The sequence below is a fragment of the Acanthopagrus latus genome, chromosome 11, assembly GCF_904848185.1.
Source record: "Acanthopagrus latus isolate v.2019 chromosome 11, fAcaLat1.1, whole genome shotgun sequence".
In the NCBI taxonomy this organism is placed as follows: Eukaryota; Metazoa; Chordata; class Actinopteri; order Spariformes; family Sparidae; genus Acanthopagrus; species Acanthopagrus latus.
This window is the reverse complement of record NC_051049.1, coordinates 11,628,236-11,640,838: the sequence shown is the minus strand read 5'-3', so window position 1 is coordinate 11,640,838 and position 12,603 is coordinate 11,628,236. Positions and strand designations below refer to the sequence as shown.

The window sequence follows — 12,603 nt, the reverse complement described above, 5'->3', positions numbered from 1 at the left end:
AATGAGTAAAGAGAGAGGGGAAGAGAGACGTGGGGACCGAGTGGAGGAGAGAGAGTCAGAAAAGGGAGAAACATAGAAAAACCGAAGAGTTTTTCCTGGCCAGTCAGCCATGTGGCAGCCTCAGCGGTGGAGCCGACCAACAGCAAGACCTACAGATCGTGGGGTCAGCTGAGCTCCGTTCCCTGTTGGAAACATACACACACCAGACACACACACACACACACACACACACGTACACCGTTCAATCCTCGACCGCAACACTTAACCTGAATCACCCCTGGACAGCTCTCGGCCTGACAACCTGCTGAGAAAATGGTGGCAAATCGTCTCGCTGTGATTAATGCATGTGACGCCGAACGCTTGCACTCGGGAATATCTTGTGAAAAAAAACTGGCACACACGGGCAAGTGTTTCATGATAAAGCCAGGCTTTAGTCACTTAAACCCTTATGAGGGCACATTTTGATGAAAGCTTATAATGACATCAGATATGTGCTACACATGGCTGTAGTTAACAGCTGTATGATCCCTCGGTTCAGAACACATAGTGTGCCAACGATTACAACATATCGGGGCAGTCCCGAATACTATTTTTGGGGCTTCTGAAACTTCTGTGAAGATTTCCTGCTAATATTCAAAGCTTTGAACGGGTTGGGGTGGGGGGGCTCTCCAAACTTGTGTCATTATTTGCTTATTTGCTTCACTATTATTACAGATATGAGCCGAATGAGAGGCGAGGACAGTAGGCCAGCCACTGTCTGTTTTGTGTGTGTGTGTGTGTGTGTGTGTGTACGTGTGCGTGGGCTGAGACTACATACTGGAGTCCCACCTGCTCCCTTCTGACACCAACCCGAAGTGTCAGTATTTGACAATCTGGGAGTGAGACTCAGCAATCAACGATCTTTCTCCAGAAATGTACCTTTTGTTGCTTTGACCAACGCAGAAGCGCTCCACTTCTCACTCTCCCACACCTCCTTCCTTCAAATACTGATTTGGACATTGATTATCGTAATGGTAGAAACGCCTAAGCTTTGAAGCATTTGGGTCGGCCCTACAGCATATCTCAAAAAAAGAAAAAACAAACAAACTGAGAATGAATCACTAAAGAAAGCCAAAATAAGAGAAATAAGCCTCTGAAGTAATGAAGGGGAACTAAATACTCCAAAAACATCTGAGAAGTAAATTTCTCTGCTTCATCATTACTTCGTTTCATTGGAACTCAAGGCCCCGACCCGTCAAACCGACATCAAAAGAACTAGCTGTGTCGAACGCCAACTGTTGCGTCACGTCTCCCGCGACTCGGCCAAAAAGCTGCACTCGAACGCGTCGCAAAGACTATAGCTGAGGGCCGGCCGGCGTGTACATTCTGCACATGCCTGCAAGGAAATATAATACACAAACTGTTGTTGTGACTGAGCAGCAGCACTCTAACCACTTCTTATCAGGAATATGTCTGATAAAAGGTTGGCACTGACAAAGAGGAGGAGGAGAAAAATAAGGCGAAGCCGTGCTAAATGGGTGAAATCGTGGATACTACAGCGGCAGGCCCAAGGGGCTTTCCCTTCCTTTTTTACGTTTCTCTTTTCATGCACTGATTCGCTTGCCTGAACAGCAAATCAGTGTGATTTCTGTCACCAACCAGCCAGCGCTGATTCTACTGTGCCTGCGCAACTTGCCAAGAAGCCGCCGACAGCGGGCGCTCAGATGTCACTGACGGCCCTGATGAAGCCCGGAGAGCCAATGTCGACCTGGGGCGTCAGGGCCTTTCTTCCCAGTCCTTTTTTTGACGTTTTAAACCTTCTTATAACGATGCAAGTTTGCCCATTGTCTCAAAAAATGCAAATTCCTTTGGGAATATAACAATGAGCTGCTGTGATATGAAAGATACAGTAATGGTTGAGCTTGTATGAATCTCTTTTGGAATCTTCAAAAAGAAAATGAAGTAGTGAAAGTCTTCAATGTACATCAAAGGCAGTGAAATAAGACACTTTATACATAGGAGCCACTGGTGAGATTACAAAAAAGTGCCCACAGCCACGTGGAATGAAAGTGACTCCACATGTGGTAAATCTAAATGGAGGCCGTGAAACTGAATCTTCTGCCCGTCCGACCCAGAAAAGGGCATTTGGGTTTTCGGACGATTGAAAACCCGGAGCTCCTCGGAGAGCTCGATCAACGCAGTATCGATCAAACAATCTCGCTAAGTGCTGCTTATAACGACGCCCGAGCGCTCTTTAAAAGCTCTCCATACGGAATGGCCTCTGTTTGCATGGACATGCCACACTGCCGCGGCCTGATGTGCGCTGGAACGGGGCCACCTCTGGGGAACGCCTCACCCTTTATCTCTTTCCCTCGCTCTTGCTTTCATAACAAGAGAGAGGTAAGGAGTGAAACAAGGGGAGGGGACTGACAGAGGGAGACACACGCAAAGGGCAAAAAGCAGGAAGAGATAAGGAGGCAGCGGAGGGGACAAAAGAAATATGAGGGCAATACGCAGAGTGAGTGGCACCGATGGCGGCCGCCGCATTCATCAACAATCCTTTCGGTCAACACGGGAGAGAGGCGAAAAGAATTAGGATATTGAATTTTCACCTTAATTAGGGAGAATGCTATGTCCTTTGTGATCAACCAAGCAGAAACATTTAATTACAAAACCAATTACGAGGTGGTGAATGTGTCACATCTGACACAACCAGCCCCCAAGCAGAACAGGATATATTCAGGAGGTGAGGCGGAGGAGAGAAAGAGTCGAGGAGGATGAGGAGGAGGAGGAGGGAGGCACACGAAGAATGACTGCTGGAAAGATCCGTTTGTTGACATTTCCTTTTTTTCTTTTTTTTAATTGCGTCCGTGTGTGTGTGTTTGTGTGTGTGTGGGAGAGGGAAACAAAGAGGGGGTAGATAAAAAAAGACACTCGGATTCATGAATATGTACGAACATAATGTATATATAAAGTACTCGAGGGTTGATAATCCCACCTAAGACCCGCCGTGTTGTGTGCATTCGCGCATGAGAGTCAGAAAAAAAAAGGCAGTTCTTTTGTTAAGTAGTCAGTCGGCTCAACGTCCAACGTGATGAGCGAAACTGCAACAGGGGGGCAACGAAAAAACAACAACCCCTGCAAGCAATCAAACGCATTTCAGCACATGAGCCCTGCAGTAAACATCGCAGCTACACAATACAGCTCTGTATTATTGATACTGCGATATGGAACATTCACATCATGACATCAAAATATACCTTAAATGTGATCTCTTTTCCGGGGTCTCAAAGGCCGCGTTAAATCTAAGCGACACCATTTTCTGAACGTGCTCCGGTGTTTTTGTAAAAGAGAAAAGAAAAAAAAACAAAAAAAAACGGTGATGCAATACTTCACAATCAGATCCGAAGAGAGAGGAAAAAGGGTTGTGCACTCTAAGATCCACTTCAGGGATGAATGATTAAGCCAATTTTCCTCGAGCTCGATCGACACAAGGGAATCCCAGATGTTGCGATGACATCTGATAGAGCACACCTGTGTTTTGACATGCGAGTTCACACGGGATGCGGGGTTCTGCTAGTCCTACGTCCCAAGATGTGATATCTCAGTGAAATGAGCATTATTCCACTTGTGCGGTCACATTACAAATTATTTGGAAAAGCGTTCCCCAAAGTGGAAACAGACAACAGCCCCCCACCCCCCCTCCTCAGTGTTTCCAAGTGGTGTTGTTGTTGGGGCTGCTGTCGTAAAGATAACTGGATCCTGTTCGTCTTTACCAAACATGAGTTGTGGTAAAGTAGATAGAAATCTTCAATTATTGTATTGATAGGGTGGTATTTGTTTAAATACATCATTAAGTCAGGGTTTCACATTAACACCCAACATTAGTTCACATGTGGGTTTTTATCTTCAAATGGTCTTTCAATTAAATTTCCATAGTGTTTACGATGCTGCTGGGACACTATCGTTACGAAGCTTAAAGGCACCCGGTGGTGTTTTGACCATAAGCTGCACGAAAACAGACTGTTTCGACTCGCGCCTCCTTATTATTTTGATTCATGCACACGCACAAGGACACAAGAATGCGGGTGATATTATGCCACACAGCCCCCTTTACAACGTTGTATGTTTGTTGACACTGTTTTAGGGAAGTGCTGGGGGGAAAAAAATACTCCACAGTCAGTTTCAAGGCCCTAGTCTGTTATGTGTAATCGTAGCACAAGATAACATTATATTTCCTGATACGTGCGTTTTCAATTTGTCACACTTATCCAGAAAATAAAATGCTCTCTTAATCACATTTTTGCGGAGAACACTAAACGCAGCGACTTCACAAATCTGCACCGCCTTTTTAAGAAATCCATATTGGTTGCACTAGTTGTCTCTCTTTATGTGCGTCTTTAAGTGTGTGTGTGTGTGTGTGTGTGTGTGTGTGTGTGTGTGTGTATCCATATGAACACACTAGCACATCCATTTGTATGCGCCTGAGCCCAGAGAGCTGACTGAGAGGACCTGGCAGCGTTCTTATCTTCCTCACATTGCCGTGTGACTCACGGTCTTACCAGGCAGAAGCACAGTCATTAGGGGCTAGAAGACCTTTCATATCTCTGTCAGCCCCACAGCTCTCCTCAGGGCCGGCCAACAGGGACCCACACACTCCCTCTTCTTCCTCCTCTCCTCTCCTCTCCTCTCCTCTCCTCTCCTCTCCTCTCCTCTCCTCTCCTCTCCTCTCCTCTCCTCTCCTTGCTTTTTTGTCACCGGCCCCCTCTATTCTCCATTGTGTTTCTGTCTGGCGCTGTCTCACACAGATTTCATGTCAGGTGTTCTCTTACTGTGTTAAATAAGTCATTTTTTTCTGTGCCTGGAGGGGACAGAGCCCATGTTCTCACTGCAAACCACAACCGTCACCACTGCGCGCACACACACACACACACACACACACTGAATAGGGGCTGCTTATGTGTTGCAGACAGCCGCTAGGGATGTGTGTGTTGGAGATATGAGGGGGGTATTCAGGCGTGGGCTGTTGGTGGCCGCTAGGATGTTTCTTCCTGACTGCCTCGGTTTTTCCCAACGCCCACCTTCATTTTCTGAGGGCACAAACCGCATTCCTAACTCATGACGGTGGAACAAGCAGTGTATAGGTAGGAGGGGGTCTGTTCTTCTGATTGATGTGTGCACGTGCGTGCACGTAACAGGTTTCGTGAGCAGCGACAATGAGATAAAATGCGGCTGAACACCCCCCTTCTTCTTCTTGAAGCTGTGCCAGCAGGCACAAAAAGTCAGGTGACCGCCGCAATGAAACTAAAGCTCCGGGCAGACAGGTAAAACATGTGCAACGATAATGTGTGCAAGACGGCGAGATAGCCAAAAGACAAAAGCTCTCAGTGGCGAGACATGGTTTCATAATTCACTCATTGTGCAGTCTTTGCATATAATCTCAACTGTCGGGGGAATCGCTCAGATTTTACGCACCAGTGCATCCTAAACTTGCTGCGATCCAGGCTGAGAAACAACTCAGGAAAAAGCTTCTCGTACAGAAAGGTGATTAAATGTAAACGAGATGCCGAAATCATTTGAAGAATCCAATCAATGTGGAGAGACTTTGTGCTACAAACGGTATTTTTTTTTCCAATCTGTCTTTCAGCCAGATTTTTGTGTTATTAATTCTCTGATGTGAAGTTGATGTTTTTAAGTACAGACCTGATGAAGCTCTTCAAAGTGGCTATGATTAACAGACTGAAATCAACAGTGCAGCAAATAACTAGGCCTATTAAAAGTGACAACTTAAAGACAATTATCACTCAACTCCACGACTCTGGAGGCATCTTTCATCTTATTGTTCAGGTAGCAAAATGTTGCTAATTGTTTTCATGGCAGCAAAGGGGCCCTCTCGAATGCACTTCTGGTAGATGAAACATGATAAAGTGCCCTCTCTTCATCATAAATACATCACGACTTTCTACACGTTTGTGCCAAAATAAAAGAGAGTGAACTCGACTCCTAATGGATGCAAATGTTGCTCTGTGTGACTGATTGCCAAAATTTTGCCGAATCAACTTCATGAGGTGATAAGATGTCAATATTGTGTTTACATCCTGTTGAGCTGACCTCCATGAAATCAATTCATGCAGGTTTAATGTGCTTTATTTCACACTATTATTAGAGGAGCCAGCTAGAAAGAGAATAAGTTACTATGGAGATACGGAAACATACGGTCTTACCTCATGCTTGCCCTTCATCCTGCAGATCCTGATGTCGTTCTTGTTCGACTCCCATGTTCTTTTCTATAAATATATTAAAAAAAAAGAAACAATTTTCATTGGCAGTTAACTACATTTGCATTTCTCTGCACCAGGAAACGTTTTCCAGCCAAATGGCGACTAATACGTCCACTTAAAGGTTGCCAGTGCTATCGCAGTCCGTCCAGAAGGTGCTCACCTTGCTGTAGAACATTTCGTCTCCTGCGACGATGTCCAACTCCACGCGGAAAAGGTCATCCCTTCGAGAGAGAGAAAGGGAGAGACAGAGTGAGCGTGGCCGTCAGCCAACACAGCACTATCCACGGCTTAAGGTAAGGCCAGATACCACACCGAGGAAACCATGAACACCAGTCCAGCAGCAGAAGTACAGCGCAGATATTACTGCAAGGGCAGAGCAGGTCGATGCAGATTCTCTTTTGGATGAAATCCAGGCCACGAACTTAACACAAACGCGAGTATGAATATTTCCTCCCTGTATTGAATCTGTGCGGTCTAACTACTAAATAATTCTGTGCGTGCAGCTTTGCCACGCATACATATTAGAGACATCTATTTGTCTAAGGCTGATCAGACCCTCAGAGATTAGGGAACAGCTTCACAATGTCTTCCATTTCTCCCAATATACATGAGAAATGGGACCCGGCTACATAATGATGTCTCATATTTCCCCTTCCCCTTTTGCCTCCGCTCATTAAACTTGACTTGCTGCATTGAATTTGCTCCCAGGCCCTCGAATTCGTCTTATCAGTCTTATTCAAAAGCCTGAAATTGAATTAATGGATGATTTAATCAAGCCGTTACACTGATGCCTGTACACTCTCACATTCTGCCTACACGTGCTCCGACGCCATGCATGTATGCATGATATCCCAGACACTGCTGTTCTCCACACTCTTAATCCTCTGATAATTCTGCAGTAACCTTGGATGTTCCTGTGAAAATGCCGGCTAAATGAGAGTTGGGCTCAGGAGCTGGAAGCTGACGTTTGCATATTGATCAAGGCCTCGGGATCTGCTGGGATGTAGCTGAAGCTCGGGCTTCATCTAAGTAAAGGGGCCCAGCTCTGAAAGGGCTAATCTGTAAATCTGCCATAGCCGTGTTATTGCAGCACTATCGATCCCATCTCTGATCCGGCTCTGCCTCCCATCTGTGCTGCATGTTCTCTTGCTTTCTCCTTTTCCCTCTGACAGAAGGAGGGGCCGCCGCCTGCGAACAAGCTCCCGCTGCCTCGGCGAGCGTCTCCACCACCTGAGTGTGCGTATCAATGTGTATTTGCATCTGTTTTTCTTTTTCTGAGAGGACTGTGCGTGATGAGAGCAAAGGTAGGCCATCAGGTTGCTCCTCTTTTCCTGAATAATTCATCCTCACTTCCCGCCGCTGCGTTAAAAGATTCCCCCACTCTGACTCAACCCCTCGCAGAGCGGGACGGCGACTAAGTGGCGCAGAAGTGCGAAATCACCCAACACTCGCTCGCTGCGTCCCTGCTTAACAGGTCAGAGTTTAAGCGTTCTTCAAACAGTGGAGTGGGCCAGAGTGTGAGGCGTAATCTCATCCAGGCTGCTTCAGCGTTGTCTCAGCATTAACATAATGAATATAGCACCGGGCCTCCTAGTCAGAGTGGCTGGCAGCCAGCACTGTTGACTCTGATAGTGCAGAGGAGGGGGAATTATTTATGCCGCTGCCTCTCCTTCTCTCTCCATCTCCCCTCCTGCCTTCCAGGTTGTTTGAATGATGCAAAGCCTGTGGCCTGTATGTTTTTCTTTGTTTGTACGTGTGTGAGTGGATTTAATGCGTGCTACATTTGGTGGAAGGTTACGATTCAGAGCACCGACTTGTGTGAACAGTGTAAAGGTTTCATTATTCTTTATGTTGCAGGATGCGCGCACAGCCTCGGATAGGCTCGACGCTTTTTATTTGGTCGTAACTTTGCAAAATCTGCTCCTAGAACCAACAAATAGAAAGTCTCGGGTTCCCTGCTCTTCGCATGGCCTCGCGCGTGGATATGTGCGGAGGATTTACGCGTGCCTGAGCTGTTATTTTGCAAACTCCTCCGACCCCCTCTCTGTGACCTGGCTAATGCAAAGTCAACAAAGAATCAACAGATACCGCCAACATTTCCTGTGTTTCCAGACCCGACCGGCTCGTGAACTCTCTCCTCTTGCCCCGCCAAAACAACCGCAGACTCAAGGTCAAGGCGTCTTAATCCACCAAGTTCAGCTGTTCCGTGGTTTAGTGTGAGCAGCGCTGAGCCCTCCTGAGCTGCTCCGCTGGATGAAACTGGGATGGGAATATTTGGAGCTGACCACCTTACTTTACGTTACCCTGACATTTGTGCTGACTGAGGCGGAGAACCCTGCGGCATGTCTCCGTGTGAGTTCACATGTAACCGTGCAACTGCAAATATGTAACTGAGCAAGTGGCCGTGTCCCGGTTTGACGTGACATACTACATTCAAAGAAGCGAATACGCAGTGTTCTCCAAACTGAAAAGTGGCCGTAGTGTAATCCTAATGCGCCGAGAGAGCAACGGTTTGTTCAAAGATCTGCTTCAGGCATTAAAACTCACTGCATACTTTAGCCAGAGGCTGCGACAATAAATCAAAAAGAGACTAAAATCACAAACACCATGGACAACAACTAACTTAATAATTGATATTATACATAAAATGAGACTCGAGTGTTTAAAAATGAATAGAAACCTGAAATTGGAAAACCTTATAGGCCATACAAATCAACTACTAAGTTTTATTAGGAAATTACATTTGCAATCTCATTACCAACTTCTCAAATGCTTCATTTATACTACGTATACCTAGAGTAGATTATGAGGTTGTTTGTCTTTTGAGTGTGATGAAGATAATCAGCAACAGTTATTTAGTAAATGCAAAGAAAATACAGTATTGTTAAGTTTTCACCTGTGTCTGTTTGTCGGTTGGTTTCATCAGCAGGTTTAAACAAAACCTGCTTTCTCTAACACTGAGTTAAAGGGCGTTTTTCAACATTTCATTTGTGTCTCAGAGAATACTGCATGGATCCTGATGGACGGATTTAGGTGTGTTGGTATCTATGGGGGAGCACAATTTGATTTGATCTTGATCTATGTTTGATATTGGGATTAGGCTTGATTGAATGAAAGGGGACTTTAGGGCCTTGGTGGAGGTATGTGCTCTACTGAGTGCCAATCTAGTTACCAAGATATGTCAAAAAAAAACAAAAAAAAAAGACAAAAAGGCTCGCTGACCGTGCAGCCACACAGTCAACTCAAGCCTTGCACGTCAGTTTTCTCTATATTTCACTGTCATATGTCGTTGTACTTGCAGTTTACTTGTAAGAATTTGTCGTAGGTCTGAAATGGTCTAATCGGTTACCCACGTCAGTTCAAATAGCCTCTTTTATGACACCTTATCGGATTATTTACATTTTGGAAATCCACCTGTGGCTCCTGATGCCTGCCAGATCGGCTCGTCACGCTGACCAAATGCCAAATGTTTCACGGATCAATCAGAAGAAAAAAAAAAAAATTGTGGAGTGGCTGTTAATGAATCATTAGCTGCAGTCCAAATTTTAAAACAGCAGCTTTCCAATAGTGCAGTTTAAATTTCATCATTAGCATTTGTTTAATTGGCAAAGTGCATTAAAGTGTTGTACGCTGACTGCCAAACAGCATCCTGAGAGGATTAGTCCTGAGCGTATACTTTATAGTACTACTATACAGCGGTGTCTATATCGTGTGTCCACGTGGGCGTCTTCACCTGTGTGTTCGTGTCCTCGTCTGCATGCTAAACTCGCCCTGCCAGACGCTCTACAGCTGAGCAGCCTGCCAGCTTTAACTCCCGAGCTCCCGGTCTTTGCCACGACAGAGCGCCTCCCCGTCCGTCTGCCATGAGGCATTCGACCTCCCCGTGACCGTCTCCTGACCCACGGTAACCTCTGAGGTCGCTGTTTGCGGGCCAATAAACTGAGTCACCTCTGAACCTGGCAGTCGGTCAACACACTTTCCCTTTTCTAAAGAACGTAAACACGCAAATGCCGACCCTGACGGCAAAAAACCCCCAAAAAAACCTCTCCTGCACAATTGGAACAGTTAATAAGGAGTTGGCCTCGTTCCTTCGGTCGTCCTGTCGATAGGTAAACACCTGCCGTTTTGGTTTGTATTTGTGCGGATTAGACCTTTTGGATGTGGCTGAGGGCTGAAGACCACAGGACCACAGCTGCTCATCTTGACAGCAATGAAATGGGGCTTAACACAGCGAGGCGCTTTACTCCACCTGTCACCAGCCAAACACAGAGTTTACTTTCATTTAGCGAGGACGGGAAGAGGACAGGGAGAGGTAGCTGTTCTCAGCAGGTGCTCGGGGCAGGGATTTAGCAGTGCTTGCAGTCTGAGGAGCAGCTATGCTAATGGTGACAGGATTTTGGGGATGAGTGAGGCGTCTTATCGGGCCGTGCACTCTGTAGAAGCTTTTGGCAGCCGTACCTGCCACCACGCAGGTACTTATTTATACTTTAAACATTTAAAAACTCTGCCTCCCTGCTGGGCTGTGTGGGGCTCACACAAGCATTTTTGCACGTGGGTCTGTTTAGACCGATCATTCTCTGTCAGTAAGCTGCAAACACTAATAGCCTCTTACAAAAATATAAAGATATATAAATAAAGTCTTAAACACTTTTTCGCCGAATCTCTCCCGATGCCATCAACCCTCCGCGCCTCTCTCGTCTCTCTGCCTGTCATTCTAGCATTTCATTATCATCCCTGTTGGCTGACACATTCATCTCAGGTTACCTCTGCTATTCTGTAAGAATTTCTGAAGCTGTAAATTGAAATTAATGTCTCTCAGAGGCTCCGTGGCTCCGGTTATACTTAAAGCAGAGCGGCAGACTGCAGCAGCCATACAGTAGTTGTCTGTGGGCAGTTTTATCCGACCGTGTGCTTATAGACCCTCACGGCGCAGACAGAATGGCTGGAACCACGTTACATAGTTCTGATATATTTACTACCAGCTCTCAGTAGTGAGGTTAGAGCAGCTGGAGGCCGGGGACTGGGTCATTTCCTGGACCCGAGTGGCGTCTCTCATTGGAAACCACTTCAATCTTCCTTCAGGCTACCACTACTGCAAATAACTAGCGCCACATGTGGAAACTGACTGTGTGTCTTGTGTTTTCTTTCTTTCATTCTTTCTTTCTTCCTTTCTTTTTTTTTTCTAGTGTCTCAAGCTAAATTATTTTTTGGACAACTTGGGCAGTAAATCTTGACGTGAATGTTTTCTGTTAGCTCAGTCTGTTTCAGGTCGGCTCCTGAATGGCTCGAGGGGGAGCAGCAGATGTAGCTGTGCAGTCCAAACCCGGTGCAGCTGAGCGGGCCGTCCTCGTCTGGCCCTCCTGACCACGAGAGCTACCGTCTGTCCACGATCAGCGCATTCACAAGACCGACAGACAGGAGGGGACCAGCATCATATGGGGGAAAATAGAAAACATTTGCCCTGCCAAATATCTGCCTTCAGATGAAGCGACTGTGACAGATTTATTCGAGGAATCTCGCCTCTGCAGGGATCTAACTACAGTTAGCACAAGTTGGGGATTAGAACCTTTAAATATCTTAGTTATAGCAGTTAATTATAAAAGAAGAGGGTTTTTAATCTTTTAATGATGTAATGTTTGTTAAAGCACCAGTGTTTAAAATGTTAGGATTTCTGCAGAGACATCACTTCACGTAAAGTTAGTTGACTCTCTCACAGGAGTAAAGTAAATCTGCTAACTGGGACATGTGAGAGTCCAAACCAGAGGAAGCTATGGTAGCTAAGCAGTGTTGTTATATAACTCTACTCTGTCGTAGCTTAACTGCTTCATTGAAGAGGTGTTTTCTATAGACAGTTTGCCGCTTTCTGGAGTAAACGAGGCTTCACTCTTGATTTTGTTCCCATTTGTTTTGTGCACAGTAAGATGTGAATGCAGTGATACACTCTGTGGATGTTTTTTGGTTATAAACTGTATAAACTATAAACTACAGCTGAGAACCTGGGGATGCATAGTGGTAGCATCTTGTAAATGACGTGCTTTAAAAACATTCCCTCTTTTTTCCCTAAATGCGACCACGATTTACAAAATGAACGCCATCTTGCATTGAAGAATGACTGTGTCTGTAAACTCCTTAATAAGTGAGATGTAGGGACATTTTCTCATAAGCTTACATACAATCAGACTTCTTTTCTGAAACCAGTCAGGCACTTCTGCATTTGCTTCACTTCTCAGACCCGGCAGCTCCGTCTATATTTTGTTAAATCCTGCCTTAATCCATAAATTCACCAAGGAACATGTTCTGCACTTCTCTACAGCAGCACTGGCGGTAAGTTCTGTTAGTAAAT

The 12,603-nt window shown here is 45.6% G+C and overlaps 1 protein-coding gene and 1 long non-coding RNA gene across 3 annotated transcripts in view; one reads left to right on the top strand and one right to left on the bottom strand.

Moving 5' to 3' along the window:
• Positions 1 to 12,603, bottom strand: part of sema6bb (sema domain, transmembrane domain (TM), and cytoplasmic domain, (semaphorin) 6Bb) — a 129,283-nt gene that overhangs the window by 52,567 nt on the left and 64,113 nt on the right. For both annotated transcript variants that reach the window (XM_037115792.1, XM_037115791.1), the window contains 2 exons: positions 6,421 to 6,481; positions 6,204 to 6,266 (listed from right to left, as the gene is read on the bottom strand). In XM_037115792.1, the coding sequence (XP_036971687.1) occupies positions 6,204 to 6,266; positions 6,421 to 6,481 (124 nt within the window). The remainder of the gene's footprint in view (positions 1 to 6,203; positions 6,267 to 6,420; positions 6,482 to 12,603) is intronic.
• Positions 6,434 to 12,156, top strand: LOC119029158. The gene is made up of 3 exons (XR_005077916.1): positions 6,434 to 6,553; positions 7,433 to 7,496; positions 11,519 to 12,156. It is a non-coding gene; the product is annotated as an uncharacterized LOC119029158 (long non-coding RNA).